Source organism: Panthera tigris, chromosome A1 (genome assembly GCF_018350195.1).
Source record: "Panthera tigris isolate Pti1 chromosome A1, P.tigris_Pti1_mat1.1, whole genome shotgun sequence".
Lineage (NCBI taxonomy): Eukaryota > Metazoa > Chordata > Mammalia > Carnivora > Felidae > Panthera > Panthera tigris.
Window position 1 is genome coordinate 11,172,083 of NC_056660.1, and position 20,478 is coordinate 11,192,560.

A 20,478-nucleotide genomic window follows, 5' to 3' on the forward strand; every position below is an offset into this window, starting at 1 on the left:
CATTTTTAAGGGATAAGCTTCAATTGCCTGGCAGCTTGATTCATATGTATGCACCTCATTCCTATAAAAGATCAGAAAAATGAGTTATTGCTATGTGTTCGGCTGATTTGTGTCAAACCCTGAAAATCTCAACATATTCCTGTGTAATTCCTCTTGGTATTACCTCAGCCCTATTCTCTTATACTATCGTTTGGAAAGTTTAATTTGCCAAAAAATGGCTTTTGTGTTTTTCTTAGTTTTTGTGGATTATGCAAACAATATTGGTTTCCTTAGAATGACCTTTCTTAGCCACATCAGTTTTGAGTTAGTTATGAATGAATTGAAAAACAATGTCATAAGCAAGCAACACTCTAAGGCTATAGGAATTTCCATATTAGGTCAGATCTATGATCCACCCGTCCAGTGTTTTCTTGCCAACCGTGTTTTTTTTAAATTTCCATGATGTCAGTATTTGTCCTAATTCTGCAATAGCCAAGTATGTGAAATGTCTCAATTTGGACAATGCTCCAGTACTTTCCACTCATAAGAGAACCCTTTGGCCAGTGAGTTCTTACAGTACCTGCAGTAATGTATAGTAATCACAGTGCTGTATTCTCACCTAGTCAGTGTATAGGTAACCTTTATTGATAGATGATACAATCTTCAACTAGTGTCATAATCCAAATTATCACATTACTCTTTCTCATGAGTAGGCCAGAAGCATTACTTTGTCATTGACTTAGGAAAGTACTGTTTCCTTTGTTCTCAGTGGGGGAAAAAAGGATGTATGCTTATCTACTACAGAGTGGTTATCTTTTTTTTGTTTCCCAAATAAGCGAGTAATGTAACAGTTCTAATTTTAGATTTTATATCTAGCCGGTAATGCATATGAAATATTGTCTTTATTCTGACTGTAGTTGTTAATACTTAGTTTTGGTCTTTACGTTTTAGCAAAATCACTATTTTTAATCTTCCTAGTGCTAATGCACTTAACTCCTACCGGCAAGGGGAAAAAATTTTGCTGGTTTGTGATATTTGCCCAAAGTGTTGACTTTTTCAAAGTCAGTTTAGTTAAGATTAGATTTTTTTAGAGTAAGTTTTTTTTGGTTAAAATCTGGTATATTTATTTAAATAGTCATAATGGCCTCTAAGATTCATAGATTTCAAAATCGCTTTCTCTTTATGTGATATAAACACGATGTACATATTCTTATACTCTTTTATATGTACTAAACATTTTAAAGCAGTTTATTTTTATACTGCTGTTATAGTAATCCAAAGACTGAGTAACGATTTAATTACTGTATTTACTAAAGACGGTACTAAACACTAAAGGCATAGTCATTGAAAATACATTTATTTTTTCCTAAAATTATTTTAGGGGAAAATAAATTTTAAGTGCAAATAGATTTAGGTATTTTTCTATGCTAAAATAGTATATTTATGTCATTTGGGACTTTTAAAAGCAAAAGATAACCATATTTATTCTTAAATGAGAAATAAATAGACTGCCAGCCACCTACTTGTGAGAATGTGGAACTAGTAAATTATACAAATAACCTGCCCTCTCCTACCTCTTCTTGTTTTAGTCATGGATTAGGGATGGAAAGCAAACTTCCTTAAGTATCATATGGTCCTTAAAACAACATAACTCTAACCTGTTAGATTACTTTTTTCCTTTTAAACTCTCACATTTAAAATTAAAATCACTGAGGGGTACCTAAGTGGCTCAGTCGATTAAGTGTCTGACTCTTGATTTCAGCTCAGGTCATGATATCACAGTTCATGGGATCAAGCCCCACATTGGGTTCCGTGCTGACAGCACAGAGCCTGCTTGGGATTCTCTCTCTCTCCCTCTCTCTGGCCCTCCCCCGCTGTCTCTATCTCTCAAAATAAATAAACAAACATTTAAAAAGTCATTAATAGGGTTTTTTTAGTGTTTGGAAATAACTTGAATAAACACATAATTTTTAAAAACCAGTTGCGAATTAATAAATTTATATAATCTTGATTGAAAGTGTCCCTTCCATTGCTTTGCCACACCAACTCTGCCTCCCACCCTTTCTCGTTGCTGCATAAAGTCTCATCCTTTACCTCAACTCAAATCCCCCCAAATCTCCTCTAATTTTCCAGCTGGAAAGAGCCCTTTCTCCTCGCCTTGGAGCCTCTTTAAGTGTATTATTCACATAAAAGGCAATGTGAAATGAGAAAGTGATCTAGTCTAGCATTCCACCTCCCAGAAGGATCAGCAAGATTTGAGCAAAGGGTCAGATACTTGTGAACACACCTCACAAACTATTATTATTATTGTTATTATTATTATTATTGTTATTATTTGCATGACTCATGGCCAGTTCTACATCGTTTTATATTCCCAAACAAACTATACACTGTTCTTAGGGCAGCAACTATATTTCATAGTTCATGACCATGTAAGGCAGCTGGAGTATGGTGGAAATTCCTGGACTTTATGTCAGAAGACCTGGGTTTGAGTCGTCTTTGTCATGTCGATCGTCCAAATATGTTTCTTCATTTGTAAAATGGGAATGCATTCACTGCCTGACTCAATGGGTTTTTGTGAAAGTAAAAGGAGTATAATGTGCATCAAATATTAAACATCTTTTTTTAATTTTTTATTTATTTATTTTTGAGAAAGAGAGAGAGACGGAGCACAAGTGGGGAAGGGGCAGAGCGAGAGGGAGACACAGAATCTGAAGCAGGCTCCAGGCTCCGAGCTGTCAGCACAGAGCCCGATGTGGGACTCAAATTCATGAACTGTGAAATCATGATCTGAGCCAAGATCAGACGCTCAACCGACTGAGACAACCGCCCCTAAAATATTAAACATCTTACAAATATACCTTATTGTTATTCCTAGTCTAGACCAGTGCATCATAAACTTTAGCACATCAGAATCACCTATACGGTTGGTTGAACGAGATTACTGGAATTTACCCCTGGAGTTTCTTACCCAATAGGCGTGGCGTGGGCCAGATAAAGCCTGTTCCTCACAAGTTCCCACACAATGCTGCTGCTGCTGATCCCAGGGCCACACTTTGAGAACCACTGGCCTAGACATAACATAGCACGGAGATTAAGCACTGGGACTCTAGAGCCAGACATTTGGCTGGAAACCCTGGCTGTGCCATTTATCAGCTGTGCGACTTTATCACATTAAGAAATCTCAGCCTCAAGTTCCCTTGTCTGTGAAGAGGGTATAATAATAGTGCCCTGCTCGAGTTGCAAGGATTAAGTAATTGTGAAGATGAAATGTAGGGTTCACTGAACTGTGCTTGGCATATCATGGATGCTGGATATCTGCTTGTTGCTGCCATTGTCACCGTCCTCAGCATCAGATTGTTTTCCTCCTCTAGAAGAAGTAGAAAAGAGAGATGACCCAGGAATTTGGAGTTTATATTTTCTGTTCCGTTGCCTTCTTACAAACCTTTTTTATTGTGAAATATATGGAGCAAACATGAGAAAAAAAATCCATAAATTGGTTTAGAAAAATACAGTTTTCACAAACTGTTACCAAATGAGCGTCATGTAACTTCCTGTACCCAAGCCGAGAACTAGAAAATTGCCAGCTCTCTCTAAGCCTCTTACACCGACTTGCCAATCACACACCTCTTGTACTGCCTTCTGGTAAAACAGTGTCTGTGTTTACAGCCTACTTTATTTGTCCCAAACTTTCTACATTGAGGTGTCCAACGTTGTTGTTTCAACCTTCTCAGATTCCATTACTGGGCCTTCAACTTTCATAATATAATAACCCTCTTTAATCATACCTCACTCCTAATTGACCTTTTCACATATGTAGAACCACAGGCTGATCGTCTCAGGAAGCGAAATACAATGAGTTTTAGAAGGCTTTCCTTGTTTTCTTAACCAGCCATTTCAGAAGTAGTTTGGATAACTTCTGTGTATATATTCCTCTACCTTAGGTGCTTGGAAGAACTGCTACTATTTTCCATCCTCTTAGGATCTATTGTTTTAATCCTGTATAATAATGTTATAATTAATATTATTAAATATTAACATTTTCCTTTCAAATAATACAGATACCTTACATTCCTTGCAGACTGCGTCTCTTTGATTCTAACATCCCACGCAGGTAGTAGAAAGCTTATTCGTCTTTCAGATTTGATTTCTATTTTTTCATTAGATTTTCCTTCAACCTGAAAATAATTTTTTCAGCAATCATTAACCTAAAACCATAAAAGAAACAACTACAGAAAACTTTGGAAATGGATTGGGACTATGTCTTGGCATTATTTGCTGTCATTGTCAGAAATAGCTGGCCTGTGATATTGCTCAGATGCTTAAAATTGGATACTTTAGGCCATTGGAGTTTGCAAGTATGTGGGAAATTGCTACGCCTGAGGAAAAGAAGCTTTTTTTCGTGCTCAATTTAAGAGCTAGACCATTTTGAGAGCGTCTAAATAGCCCTGGATCTTCTCCCTGACTGAAGGAAATGTTGAGCATCTTATGAGAATAAGAGAAGAAAGGAGAAGATTGCACTCTTTGCCAAATCCCCAATATCGAATCCTTACAAAATGGCAGCCATGTACTTCACCTGATTCAAAGGAACGTTGTTGCTGTGCCCCCATCACTCCTAGATGCTGGAGGCCTCCATTACAGTCACTTTTGTACCCATGATTTGAGAAGTCACTCATGTTCTCTTCTTAGATTCCCTGCTGTAAAGAAGAAATTTATGGCAGAGCTAAAAGAATTACGGCACAAAGAGCAGAGCCCATATGTCGTTCAGAGTATTATCAGCTTGATAATGGGGATGAAATTCTTTCGAATTAAGATGTATCCAGTGGAGGACTTTGAGGCCTCTCTTCAGTTTATGCAGGTAGGTAATGTCTTGGGCAGGAGAACCACGGGGCCCTCACCCTGAGCAACTCCCTTCATCAGAATGATGGACCTGATTCCAAGTCATTTGCTTGTCAATGTGGAAAGAGTCCTGCCTTTGCCTCAGCAATTTACAACGTGCTTTGTATCCCCAGTAATAGAATTTCAGGCAGATAATTTCACTTTTAAACTTTCATATCCTCTTTGCAGGAGGCTGTAGAGTGGAATGTCGTATATGTTGACTTTTTTTCTTTTTTACTCCTCAGCTGCATATCGATCTATGAATAAAATGTAGCTGATCTTTTTACTTTTTATACCTGATAGCATTGAGGTGGCTATGTTAGTGTTCATAGGCATCAGAACTTTAGGGAAGAAACTTTTTATTCCTACTATACGAGAGAATCAGGTTTTCTTTTTTAAAATCAACCAAACCATACAGGTGTAAGTGTCAATTACGCAGTGTTCCTCATTATGTACTGACAGAAGAATTGTTGCTAGCGTGGATTTTGCAGAACACGCAGCTCTATGAGAATTTATAAAACTCTCTCTGATGCTGCTGTGAATTGGATTTAGTGAGGGTCTTTATCAATAAAGAGCTTATGTATAGGGATTATGAATGGAGGCTATACCACTTCATACCCACTAAAGCGGCTAATAATGAAAAAGACAGACAACAGCAAGTGTGGGTGAGATGTAGAGAAATCGGAACACTTATACGCTGGTGGGGATATAAAATCACACAACTTTGGAAAATAGTTTAGCAGTTCCTCAATTGTTAAACCTTAGGTATATATCCAAGAGAAAAATATATGTCCCCACAAAAACTTGAAGGCAAATGTTATTATTCATAATAACATTATTCATTATTCATAATAACAAAGAAGTGACTATAACCCAAATGTTCATCAACCAATGAATAGATAAACAAATTGTGGCAGATCCACAAAGGGAATATTATTTGGCCATGAAAAGGAATGAAGTACTAATAACATGCCACAACATGGATGTACCTTGAAAACAATACTCTAAGTCAAAGCAGTCAGATGCCGAAGGCCACATATTGTATGATTCCATTTATACAAAATGTCCAGAATAGGCAAATCCATAGACACAAAAAGTGGATTAGTGATCGTATGAAGAGTTGGAGGAAGGGGTATGGATAAGGAGGTTGGAGATAACTACTGAAGGGCGCAAAGTTTCTTTGGAGGAGAGTGGAAAGGTCCTAAACTTGTTGTGATAAATGTACAACTATGTACTAAAAGCCATTGGTTTGTACACTTTAAATGGGTGAATTGCATGTTATATTGACTGTGTCTGAGTAAAGCTATTTTTTAAAGAAAGAATATGGGCTGTGTATCAAACGTCTTGGGTTTAAAATCAAGCTGTAGCACTTACCAGCCCTGTGACCTTGGCCCAGTCACGCTTAAGCCCTCCCAGCCTCACCTACCTTAGTGCCAAGTGGTGATGGTGGCAATAACCTTAGAAGGTGGCTCTGAGGAGGCACATGGTAAGTACTTACTAACTGTTAACTATTTTTATCCCTCTCTCATGTGAATAATTCATGTAACTATGTATTTGAATGACGATTTGCAAGAGTGTTTACACACATATACAAAGTAATGTAGGAAAAGGGCCACAATTCCAGAAACCATGACTTTCCATGTTGGCAATGCCTATCTTGCATTGATATCTAAATATAGAATTGATAGACAAGGGATTTTAGTAACTTGTGCTGGCAATGGTCCCAATGTTGACTGAAAATAAATATAATAGCTAATATAGATGTTAACATATCATCACAAATACGTGTAGCCTTGGACCCTTCCATGAAAACAATACCTAATGAATAGCATAGTAAGTTATTATGAAAAAGGCCAGGAAGGAGAAAAGGGCTAGTTGGATTCTAAACAGATCAGCTTTCCTAACAAATGATCCTCTGGGCCACCAAAAGTAGCCTTCATGGGGGCACCTATGTGGCTCAATTGGTTGAGAGTCTGACTCTTGATATTGGCTCAGGTCATGATCCCAGGGTCATAGGATCCAGCCCCACATCAGGCTCTGAGCTGACCGTGGATCCAGCTTAAGATTCTCTCTCTCTCCCTCTGCCCCTCTCCCCAGCTCATTCTGTCTCAAAACAAAACAAAACAAAACAACAAAACAGCTCTTTCATAGATAGTAGGCCACAGGCAAAAGACTTCCTTACTTGAGGAGCTATTCTAAAGGTTTCTTGTCTGGGGGTAGGGTTGGGGAGAGGGGGTGGTGGGAAGAAGGGAAGCATTCCAGACTTGCTTATGAAACTATCTGAATAATAAACACACCTAAAATGTCAGAGCTAAGAAGTAAACAGCTCTGTGCCTGCGGCTGTCACAGGGCCTAAAATAAGTTTAATATCTTCTGCCTCTCTTCCCATGTTTACCTTCTCTGGAGATCTGTGTTTGTGGGTTAATCAAGGACCCAGGGCCCCACACACAGTAGATGGTCAATAGAAATTTGTCAGCAATGAATGTCTGAATGAATCAACCAAGAAGTCAGTGGATGAATATCTGCTCACTGGTTATAGATGCTTTGTCCTTTCAGCAAAGTGATTTGAGATAGAAATAGGAGGACACCAGTCTTGCAAAATGTCATTAGGGTCATTTTGAATTTTTTTTTATTTTTATTTATTTATTTTTTTGAGAGAGAGAGAGACAGAGAGACGTCGAGCGGGAGAGGGGCAGAGAGAGAGGGAGACACAGAACCGGAAGCAGGCTCCAGGCTCTGAGTTGTCAGCACGGAGCCTGACGCAGGTCTCAAAATCACGGACTGCGAGATCATGACCTGAGCTGAAGTCGGATGCTTAACAACTGAGCCACTCACGTGCCCCGGGGCCATTTTGAACATAAATATAAGTGCTGGAATCTAGTGATTTTCTTTACTAGATTATGAAATATGCTATGTCAGTGTGTATGATTTAAGAGCTGTTTACTTAAATTTAAGTGCATTTATGTGCATATCTCAATCTGCTCTCCCTCCTTTATGCTTTTTCTACTTCCTAGGAATGTGCACATTATTTCCTCGAGGTCAAAGACAAAGATATCAAACATGCCTTGGCTGGGCTTTTTGTTGAAATTCTTGTCCCAGTTGCTGCCGTGAGTTATGTTTTTATTTTTAAGAATTACCTCAAATTAGATAGAGAGTTAACAATGTGATTAATATAATATTAACATGGGTCTCTGTTTTAGGCTGTTAAAAATGAAGTCAATGTTCCCTGTCTTAGAAACTTTGTTGAAAGCCTATATGATACCACGCTGGAACTTTCTTCTCGAAAGAAGCATTCATTGGTTAGTAACTATGAGAAAATCCAAAATGCAAAATTGCAGAGGCTAAAATTCTTACGCTGACATTACTTGAAAGTCATAAGGGTTCCCCCCAGATGGAAGATTTATCTACAGCCTCCCCCGAAAGAGGGAGCATTTCAAACTTTGGATCTTGCACTTAATATTGACCATAACTGAATCGCAGTAATATAAGGGGATTAGACCGTGTCATCTCAGATGACCCTTCTCGTCTTAAGATTCTGTTGTTTATTTTCAAGACTGGCTTAACTTGATTTTTGTTTTTATTTCTGGGTATTTTTTCCAATCTAAAAGTCAAAGTTTATAATAACAGTTTATCTTTTCAATCCCCACAAGTCTTCACTGGTTGATTCCTAGCCTGATACTCAAAATCAAATGGAACCAGGCAGCAAAGAGGGTTGGGAGGCAGATGGTCGCCCGTAGGAAAGATTCTCTGAAGGCTGAGAAAACAGTATTTGGGAAAGGTCTTGTGCTGAAAAGCAGCGGTGCAGAGAAGTCTTTTAAATTACTACAACCTGTTGCCCTCAGTGGTGAATAAGACTCTGGTTTATGAATCGACACGTGGCATATGAGCTATAATTGTGATAGTTTGAAGGAAGTAGGTTATTTAGGTAGATGTTTGCCGACATGGTTTTTGCCAATCTTCAAAGTATGAGCATTGCCACCATTCTTTGAGCGAGTATTCAGGGTTGCTTTGCTGGCAGGGGTGACAGATTTGCTTATTTTTTACTTCTGTGGTCATTGTGACTGACTACTAGTAGTTTTTTGTGTTTGTTTGTTTTGTTGTGTTGTGTTTTAGTTTGTTTTGTTTTAGATTGCTGGCTGGAATTAGAGTTCTTCTCAATGGTAGTGTAGTTCAAAGTCAGTTTAAAGCCAAGTGACTAAAATATTAAGCTAGTGGATTGTTACACAATGATTCTCATTATGGCAATTGTTTTTTGTTTTGTTTTTTGTTTGTTTGTTTGTTTGCTAATTCAGCCTAATGGATGATCCAGTTATATTGTTGTTTAGATCTTCCCTAGCTTTAATTCTTGGGAGCCCTAAAGGTGTATGCCATCTGGCTCAGCAAAAATGGCGATGGGTTCTGCATATATATTTTTTGGGTGGCCGCTCATTAGCTCTTCTGTCTCCTTTAGTTGCTGTGGGAAACCAGCCCAGTTAGGCAGGAAAACACAGTAGCACCTCTGTTTATTCAGTCGTAAGCAAATTCCTCCTGTGGTTAAATTTGTCTTGGTGGAGTTTACCAATGCAATAACATTTCTTTGAGGAATCTTCCTTAATTACAGGAAGATTGCATGCAAAAGAAAATATATACACCTACCTCTAAGACAAAGACAAGCTAGTAGATGTTTATGAGGAAAAAGCCCAATAATATTTTTAAAATTCATGTGCCTTCCTGCTTTCTTTCTGAGAATTGAGAGTGATCTAAGCTAATGAGTTTGTTTTTAAAATCCCTAAGTGAAGACTAAATGAGTAAATCAGATTTCCACTTATACATGAAGCTTATTATACATTACACACTATTATACACCATGTAATTCTAGATAATTCCATCCTCATCATCATCAGAAAGCATTTGTGAAATGCCTGCCTCTGCATGGCACCCCTGGGCCTCGTTGTGTTATGAAGCGTCCTGTTTATTCTGGCCCACAGAAGGAGGTGGATAGGTAGCGATCGCAGAGAACGTGTGTTACCTGATTTGATGAAATATGAATCAGCTCGTGACCGCATCTTCTTTCTCCTCAGGCCCTGTACCCCCTGGTGACCTGTCTTCTCTGTGTCAGTCAGAAGCAGCTGTTCCTGAACAGGTGGCACATTTTCCTCAACAACTGCTTATCCAACCTTAAAGTTAGTATTTGTCAGCTCAAAAAAGTCTTTTATGAACTAGATATGCGTCTGAGACTGGTACATGTGCTCCTGAGAGTGGCTCCCGATGTGGGCAGGGGAATTTCCCTATACTGTTGGAATAGCGAAAAAAATATTAATCAGAGTTCTCCTTGTTAAATATAGTCAGTTTTAGAAGAAGACTAAGGATAAGAGAAATCATTTCAGATTTGGGGAAATGAATCTTTTCTAATAAGGATCGCTTTCAGGGTAGAATTAAATACCCTCTTATGTGCATCAATTGTTGCATTTTATCTAAACAGATTAAGAAAGGGGAGGCCGCACTTCACTGGCAGAACCATGCGAATTGATTTCAGAAGCTCAGCTATACCTCCCGCATCCTTCCGCTGCCGCCTCTAGTCTGGGAAAATATTTGGGAGGAAAGTTCCATTCTGTGGGAAGACTGGCCCTAGTCACAGGGAACATGTATTTCCTGTCACTGTTATTTGCGATTATTTGAAGGCATTCTATTCAAGCCACATGGCAGGCCATCAGCCCGAGGCATTCGTTGAACAAATGCCCTACAGGTAGTTAGCACAAGTACTGGATGATGTGAGGAACGAAGTCAATGTTCCTAAAACTGAGGAGGCTACTGTTAAAACTACTATAATGAATAGTTTTAAAATTGGCTTTATAACTTTTAAGTAGTAGACATAGTTTAAGTTTCAGTGACCTATTGGTGAAAGACAACTAAATGGAAATCAACCCTAATATAAATGCAAACAGTGTGTATTTTCCTGTTATTTCCAATGGTGTCCAAAAATCTTGAAGCTCGTCTATATTTGCTACTTTAGAATTTTTGAAATGTATTTAGTTATACAACCCTGTATGTGCTTGTACATGTTGCCTTGTCTTTTTTGTTCTAAGACACTTTAATTTAGTGAAGTGGTTAAGATTAATTATATTATTTTGGCATTTACAATAATTACACCATAATCTGCATTAGAGCTGTTTTGAGCACTGATGGTGAAATCCAAGATTAGAATCATTTATTTTCTTCCACTTGGAAGTGAAATATAATAGCAGTGGATATAGAATTAAGCTTTTAAGTATCCTGAAAAACAAAAAGCTTTTCAGGGTTATCAGCTATTATATAATAGCCACTCTCCAATATTTTATTTAGAGATTTACGCATCAATAATACTCTCTAACACACAGCACAATGTCATTTTGTTGTTGTTTGATCCGCCGTTAACTTATTCAGTTATTAGTTGCACTTAAAAATATTTTTTGTTCATTTACACTTTACAGAAAATGGCCATTTTATTCAAAACAAAGAAGAGACATGATTAAGAATGTTCACAGTGCATTATTCTGTGTACATTATTCTGAGTTCATTTGAGATGAATTTTAGTTAGAATTAAAATAATACTTTGCATGACAACTTATTGTTGTGGCCAAAAAAAAGCCAAAAAATTTTTTTGGTTTAAAGTAGGTGTCTTTGATAGATAGCAGCATAATCTTACTTTGGAACATAATTGCCTCGAAGTTAAAACATTGGTGCTTTAGTCAAAACCCATCAAAAAGTCCTAATAACAGGGTTATAAATGGCCCTAGAGAAAAGTGGGGCTGCCAGCTGATGGTGTATCTTTATGCAACCATTTCAAGCCTTAGAATTTCTAAGAGAATGGCCATGAGATCACAAAGGGTATATAGAGTCAATGATATAGAGACTGAACCAAATTTCAGAATTCCATTCAATTCACCAAGTAGGTATGAAATGCCCACTGCGTGAGGTGCTAGGGATGCTGCTGAAAGTGGGAAAGACAAGGGAAGTCAACTATATAAAAACTAGAAATAGACTAGAGTCTCTGTCCTTCAGGAACTTAGCATTTCATTGGGGGATATGTAACAAAGTTTCAAAATGCATGATAGAGACAGCCAGGAATATAGAAGTTGACGGTAGAGATACCTGTGCCATTTGGAGAGATTCAAGACCCCATGAAGCATGAAAGAGGTAGTGACCAGGCCAAGTTAAGGCAATGATATTTTACCTTATGGGTAATAAATTGTTGGAATTCACCATCCCAAGGCTAAAACATAGAAAAAGACCCTTGATGATTACAGTTGAAATAAAATGGTATCACATGTATTTAGAACTAAACCCAGTAGGGATTAAATGAGGCCATTGTAAAATGTCTCATTTTACATAAATAGGGGCGCTGGGGTGGCTCAGTCGGTGGGGTGTCTGACTTTGGCTCAGGTCATGATCTCGCGGTTTGTGAGTTGAAGCCCCTCGTCAGTCTCTGTGCTGAAAGCTCGGAGCCCGGAGGCTGCTTCGGGTTCTGTGCCTCCCTCTCTCTGCTCCTCCCATACTCATGTTCTGTCTGTCTCTCAAAAATAAATCTTAAAAAACATTTTTTTAAAATGTCATAAATAGACAGAAAATCTTCCCAAACCTCCTCACAAATACTCACTGGGGTGAGAAATACCCGAGGAAAACTACCATGGCTTCAGAAGTATACTTTGTCTCAAATAAGCGTCAGTATTTTATGGCATTTAGCGCCAACCATATCATTTTATCAAGACCACCGGACCAAGTCTCCCCCCATTTACCTTTCTCCCTTTTGCTCCCAGCACGCTTCCACACCTTGTCTCCCACTTCCCTACACATGCTTAAGTATAATGAACGTACTTTTTGAGCCCTACACGTTGAACTTGGTAGCCATCCTTGACATGTTCTGCAGACGCCAGTCATCAAGGCACCAGCGTGACATATAGCAGAATAGAAGTGTGATTGAGCATGAAAAAAATGATGCTTTCAAAGTAAACAAGCTCTCAGATTCAACGCTCATTTAATGTCAGTGCCCTGGTTTATCTTCCGAGTCAGTCTGTCAGAAGCAGGTTGCTTTGGAAACACAAACTTGAAGTCTTTATTTACAGTTGTTAAGTAGGTCAACCCTATATTAGCAATTTACCCTTGTAAAGTGATGGGCAATTTATGGCACGTTCTGACCACAACACTAGCACTCTTGCTTAGTAGTAACCAATACTTTTTTCTTCTATATATTTTAGGGCAGAATCTGAACATATAGAGCAATTAAAAATCGATACATTCTCTTCGCATGTGCCATAATATACCTAATTCTGGAAAAAGGAAATACGTTTTGAAACTTGATTTAATAATACTTAGTTTTTTTGTTGTGAATCTCCATTTATTACTAGTTCTTTTAACATGTATTATTTATAATAAGTATGTGGATTCATAAAACCTATGTGTTAGTTTCCCATCCTTGAAAATGGACATAATTAGAAAAATTTTTTAAATTTTTTTATTTTATGATTAAGAGGTCCAGATTATAAAAACAAAACAAAATCATAAACTTTAAAGGTTAAAAAATGTGCTTACTATATAATTAATAACAACAATAACTCTCAGTACTTAGAGATCTGTTATGAGGCAAGCCAATGGCTGGGGGTTTACATACATTGTCTGGTTTCATCATGACAACGTCATTAGCTCCACCTAGCTCTCCCTAATGCTTTCCTTGATATTATTTATGTTTTTCTAAATACTTTTCTCCAATAACAATACTTCATCTGAAGAATGGATGAATGAATGAATTAATTAATTAGTTAAAAATGATTCTGGGGCGCCTGGGTGGCTTAGTCGGTTAAGCATCTGGCTTTGGCTCAGGTCACGATTTCGTGGTTCGTGAGTTCTAGCCCCACATTGGGCTCTGTGCTGACAGCTCAGAGCCTGGAGCCTGCTTCGGATTCTGTGTCTCCCTCTCTCTCTGCCCCTCCCCCGCTCATGCTCTGTCTCTCTCTCTGTCAAAAATAAATGAACATTAAAAAAAAATTTTTTTAATGATTCTTCATTCGTCTTAGTCACTGCTCATGTGAATGAATGAATGAATTAATTAAAAGTGATTTACCATTCATCTCAGTCCTGCTTGTGCTAGGACTTGAATGCATTCATTTATGTAGTCAGTCAGTTGGTCAACAACTTTTTTAAATGTTTATTTATATTTATAAATATATTTATTTTGAGAGAGAGAGAGAGAGAAAGCAGGGATGGGCAAAGAGAGAGGAGAGAGAGAATCCCAAGCAGGCTCCATGGTCAGCACAGAGCCTATGGGGTCTCGATTCCATGACTATGAGATCACGACTTGAGCTAAAATCAAGAGTCAGACACTTAACCAACCGAGCCACCCAGGTGCCCCAACAATTTTTTACAAGTGTGTACCAAGCACTATTCTAAGTGCTGGGAGTAAGTGATGAGTAAGACACTAACACTCTCTGACCTCTTAGACCTTGTAATTTAGTGAAGTCAGACAACAAACAAGTAAACAAATATATAAGAAGAAAAATTCAGAGAGTAGTAACTGCTGTAAATAAAATCAAGTAGGATATTGTGACAGAATGATACATCAGGAGGAGCAGAAGAGGGAGTATGCAAGGATTTGTAGACACCGATAGCATATTTGAATGGGCCTTCATATAATATTAAACAAAGTAGAAAAAATAATGCTTTGAAGACACTGGAACCAGGTTATCTAGGTTCAATCTCTCGATTTCCATTAAGAATCTCAAAAATAGTATGGCTGCCATAAATATATTTGATGAAACTTGTCATTAGAACTTAATGTATATTTGTGTAATCACAATGAAGTTTAAGGAATACTTTTTTTAAACTTTTCATATAATAGTAAGATAATTAATGATATCTTTATATATATAAGGATTCCACAGCCCTTGGTAGAATGCATTAAAATGTATGGCACCATTTATTTTAAAACAACTACTATTCTTTTTGTAAATGTCAACTTTAAGTGATATAGTATTGGCTATTTTAAATAATAAATTTGTAGAAGCAGTTATTCTGCTTTGATATTAATCTCATTTCTATAAACTTGAGAAAATCTCTTTTCATCTGTTTCAGATCTGTCCGAGGCACATTTCAAAGTGGGATTTATAAATTCTAACAGTGCACATAAACAGGGTTTAAAAATTAGTAATCAGCTGACAAGGATATTACTTTCCATGAGTGCCTTATTTATTCAGACGAGAGAAAATAATCATAAATCTTTGGCTCAGTAGTTTTAAAGCTTATCCTTAAATTATAGCATGTGTGTTCTTTGGGTAATATGGTCATTGATGAGGGAATTATGATCAGAGTATCAAAAGGAAATGCCCGAAAGCAGAAAGGGGTTGACTATGATATGCAAGAGAATACAACGGAAAAAAATAGATTGACTTCAATGGCTCTAGTTGAAGTGGAAGAGAGAACTAGAAGGTATTTGAGTATAGCAAGATCAAAAGGCAACTAAAATTATTTATCAGTCTGTCAATAGAGCTTGACCTTAGCATGCACAGCATCGTCAAGGTGGCCTGTTACAGATGCTGCTTCTTGAAACCTACCTCCAGAAATTCTGATTGAGAATGTCTGAGTGCAGTCAAGAAATTTGCATGTTCATAAAAAGCTCACGTGACTTAGTACCAATGGTCAGCGAGTGAATCTTGACAAATATTGGTCTTTCAAATGACCCTGTCACCAGCCAAGTTGCCAGTGAATTCAATTCTCCCTGCTGGTTACAGCTAACACTGAATTGCTTTAAGTAAAGTAAAAGCAAAATTTAAGGAAAGTGGGCATGATGCTGGGCCAGCTGACACGTCACGTGAAGTGTGTTGGTGACCAGCACTGAGATGAGGGGAAGGGGTACAGGGAAGATCCACTCTGAAGCCTACTAGTTTCTTGGACACTTTTATCCGTGTAACCTCAGAGCCACAATCAATTAATATATTGTTGTTAATGAATTAATGGAGAAGCAGATTACAATGGAAGAAGAGTCCTTTGATCTCGAAGTGGAGATTTTTGATAGCTATCAGTGGTTTGAGACATATGCTAAAATGTTTACATCCTGAAAATATTTATCAAACCCTTATTGTGTTAGCTGCTACTGGCATACAAAAACACTGAGAAGGAAATCCTGTTTTCAGTAGAGTACAGTCTAGTGGGTGCCAGCAGCATATTTGAACCATATAATATTAAACAGTATATAAAAATTAATGCTTAGAAGACACTAGAACCAGATAGTCTAGGTTCAAATTCTAGCACTGCCACTTATTAGCCCTCCTGTGCCTTGATTTCTTCATCTGCTCAATGAGAACAATGACAGTATCTACCTCATATTGTTGTGAAAATTAAAATGAGTTAATAACATATGTAGAGCATTGATAACAATCCCGGATACAGTAAGCCTCATGTCAGATATACATTCCAGTTTCTAAGAAAATAGTACTTCCTGGAGAAGTCAGTTCCTAATCGCTGCTTGTCATTTACCAGCCTAATGACTCTGAGCAAGTCATTTGGTCTGTCTCAATGATAAAATACCTCAACTAATGTCATGGTATGTGAAAGTACTTTTTTTTTCATATTTTTTTAAAGTTTATTTCTTTTTGAGAGAGAGACAGAGCATGATGGGGGCAGGGGCAGAGATAGAGGGAGACACAGAATGTGAAGCAGGCTCCAAGCTCTGAGCTGTCAGCACAGAGCCCAATGCAGGGCTCGAACCCATGACCTGTGAGATCATGACCTGAGACAAAGTCGGACACTTAACTGACTGAGCCACCCAGGCGCCCGTGAAAGCACTTTTGCAATATCAGAATGCCATTACAAGTAGAAGATGTTTAGTAATATCATTGAACCATGTAGATTAATTTCAGCTACATACCAAAGGTTGCCTATTGTATGTAGGTTCTTTGTTTTTAATTGAAGTATATTTGACATACATTATATTAGTTTCAGGTGTACAACATAATGGTTCATCATTTGTATACATTGCAAAAGCATCACCACATAAGTCTAGTTACCGTCTGTCGCAATACAAAGTTACAGACAAAAATTTTTTTTAAATTTTTTTTGCATGTTTATTTATTTTCGAGACAGAGAGAGAGCATGAATGGGGGAGGGTCAGAGAGAGAGGGAGACACAGAATCTGAAGCAGGCTCCAGGCTCTGAGCTGTCAGCACGGAGCCAGACGCGGGGCTCGAACCCACAAGCTGTGAGATCATGACCTGAGCCGAAGTCGGACACTCAACCGACTGAGCCACCCAGGTGCCCCCCAAAACTTTTTTTTCTTGTGATAAGAACTTTTCTTATTTTCTTAGCAACTTTCAAATTTGTAATACAAAGTGACTGACTGCAGTCACCATGCTGTGCATTGCATTACATCCCATGACTTACTTGTTTTTTAATCACGTTGGTACCTCTTGATGCCCTTCAGCCATTTTGCCCACCCCCACCTCCTTCCCCTCTGGCAACTACCGATTTCTTCTCTGTATCTATGAGTTCTGTTCTGTTTGTTATTTAGTTTTATTTTTTAGATTCCAAATATAAGTGAAATCATACGGTATTTGTCTTTCTCTGTCCGACTTACTTCACTTAGCATAATACCCTCAAAGTTCACCCATGTTATCACAAATGGCGAAGTTTCATTCGTTTTATGGCTGAGTAATATCCCACTTTTATCCATTATCTTTATCCATTTATCCATTGATGGACACTCAGGCTGTTTCCATATCTTGGCTATTGTAAAGAATGCTGCAGTAAATAGAGGAGCATATATCTTTTTTAATTAGTGTGTTTGTTTTTCAGATAAATACCCAGAAGGAATTGCTAGGTCATATGGCAGTTCTATTTTTAATGTTTTGAGGAACTTCCATCCAGATTATACTGAATCTGTAAATTACTTTGGGGTAATATGTAAATTTTTACAATATTAATTATTTTAATCTATGAGCATAGAATATCTTTCCATTTATTTGTGTCTTCTTTAATTTCTTTCATCTATGTCTTATAGTTTTCAGTGTACAAGTCTTTCACCTCCTTGGTTAAATTTATTCCTAGGTATTTTATTCTTTTTGATGAAATTGTTAATGGGATTATTTTATTAATTTCACTTTCTGATAGTTTGTTGTTAGTGTCTAAACATGCAGCAGATTTTTGTATTTTGATTTTGTACCTTGCACCTTTACTGAATTTGTTTATTCTAAGTTTTTTGGTAGAGTCTTTAGGTTTTTCTATGTATTAAATTATGCTGTCTGCAAATAGTGATAGTTTTACATTTTCCTTTCCAATTTTGATGACTTTTATTTGTTTTTTTCTGCCTAATTGTTCTGGGCAGGACTTCCAATACTATGTTGAATAAAAGTGGTGAAAGTGAGCATCTTTGCCTTGTTCCTGATCGTAAAGGAAAAGCTTTCAGTATTTCACCACTGAGTATGATATTCTGTGGGCTTGCAGTATATGGCCCCTTATTATTTCGAGGTACATTCCCTCTATACTCAATTTGTTGTGAGTTTTTATCATAAATGGATATTGAATTTATCAAATGCTTTTCTTCATCTATTGAGAAGTCAGAGGATTTTTATCCCTCATTTTGTTAATGTGGCTTACCATGTTGATTGCTTTGCAAATGTAGAACCATCTTTCCATCCCTGGAATAAATCCCATTTGATCATGGTGTATAATCCTTTAAATGTCTTGTTGAATTCAGTTTGCTGATACTTCGTTGAGGATTTTTGCATCTATGTTCATCAGGGATATTGGCCTGTAACTTTCTTTTTTGTTGTTGTTGTGTTCTTGTCTAGTTTTAGTATCAGGGTAATGCTGACATAAAATGAGTTTGAGAGTATTCCCTTCTTTTCAAGTTTTTGGAAGAGTTTAAGAAGGATTGATATTAAACCTTCTTTGAAGGTTTGGTAGAATTCACTAGTGAAGCCATCGGTCCCGGACTTCTCTTTGTTGGGAATTTTTTTATGACTGATTCAGTTTCCTTACTAGTAATTGGTCTGTTCAGATTTTTCTATTTATGATTCAGTTTTGGAAGATGGTATGTTTCTAGGAATTAATTTAGTTCTTGTATGTTGTCTAAGTGGTTGGCATATAATTGTTCATAATAGTCCTTTATGATCTTCTGTATTTCTTTTGTATCAGTTGCAATTTCTCCTCTTTATTTTCTGATTCTATTTATTTAAGCCCTCTCTATTTTTCTTTTAGTCTAGCCCAAAAGCTTGTCAATTTTGCTTATCTTTTCAAAGACCCAGCTGTTAGTTTCATTGATCTTCTCTATATCTTTTAGTCGCTATCTCATTATTTCCACTCTGATCTTTATTATTTCCTTCCTTCTGATAACTTTGGGCTTTAACAGTTCTTCTTGTCCAGTTACTTTAGGTTTAAATTTAGATTGCTTATTTGATATTTCTCTTGTTCCATGAGATAGGCCTATATCAATATAATCTTTCCTCTTAGAACTGCTTTTGTTGTATCCATAGATTTTGGTACGTTGTATTTCCATTTTTGTTTGTCTCAAGGTATTTTTTTTAATTTCTTCTTTGATTTCCTCATTGACTCATTGGTTATTCATTAGTATGCTGCTTAATCTCCCCATATTTGTGATTTTTCCAATTTTGTTTTTGTAATTGGTTTTAACCTTCATACTGTGGTTGGAAAAGATGCTTGATATGATTTCAGTCCTCTTAAATTTATTTAGACTTGTTTTGTGGACTAACGTATGATCTCTCTTGGCAAATGTTCCACATGCACTTGAGTAGAATTGTGTTTTCTACTGACTTGGGAAAGAATGTTCTGTATACATCTATTAAGTCCATCTAGTGTAATGTACCATTTAAAGTCTAATGTGTGATTTAAAGCCAATATTTCCCTATTGATTTTCTGTCTAGGTGATCTATCCATTGACGTAAGTGGGGCTTTAAAGTTCCCTACTTACTATTGTGTTGTTGTCAGTCTCTCCCTTTAGGTTTGTTAATATTCATTTTATACATTTAGGTGCTTGTATGTTGGGTGTATAAATATTTATGGATGTTGTATTTTCTTGTTGGATTGACCCCCTTTGTCATTATGTAATACCCTTCTCTGTCTTTTATTATAGTCTTTATTTTCAAGTTTGTTTTGTCTGATGTCAGGACAGCTACCCCAGCTTTCTTTTGGTTTCTGTTTGCATGGAATCTTGTTCCATCCCTTCACTTTCAGTCTGTACGTGTCCTTACATCTAAAGTGAATCTCTTATAGGCAGCATATATGAGTCTTGGGTTTTTTATCCATTCAACAAACCTATGTCTTTTGATTGGCGCACTTAGTCCATTTACATTTAAAGTAGTTGCTCATAGGTCTGTACTTACTGTTATTTTATTAATTTTTTTCTGGCTGTTTGTAGTTTCTCTCTTTTCCCTTCTTCTCTTGCTTTTTACCCTTGCGATTTGATGACTTTCTGTGGTGTTATGCTTAGATTCCTTTCTCATTATCTTTTTAAGTTTATTTATTTTGAGAGAGAGAGTGCAAGTGGGGGATGGGCAGAGAGAGAGGAGAGAGAATCCCAAGCAGGATCCGTGCCGTAAGTGCAGAGACCGATGTGAGGCTCAATCTCACGAACCGTGAAATCATGACCTAAGCCGAGAT

The 20,478-nt window shown here is 37.2% G+C and overlaps 1 protein-coding gene across 10 annotated transcripts in view; it reads left to right on the forward strand.

Annotated features, from left to right (window-relative positions):
• The window catches only part of FRY (FRY microtubule binding protein), a 337,838-nt gene that overhangs the window by 170,308 nt on the left and 147,052 nt on the right, over positions 1-20,478 (forward strand). For all 10 annotated transcript variants that reach the window (XM_042996220.1, XM_015544523.2, XM_042995799.1 and 7 more), the window contains 4 exons: positions 4,669-4,837; positions 7,872-7,964; positions 8,058-8,156; positions 9,918-10,019. In XM_042996220.1, the coding sequence (XP_042852154.1) occupies positions 4,669-4,837; positions 7,872-7,964; positions 8,058-8,156; positions 9,918-10,019 (463 nt within the window). The remainder of the gene's footprint in view (positions 1-4,668; positions 4,838-7,871; positions 7,965-8,057; positions 8,157-9,917; positions 10,020-20,478) is intronic.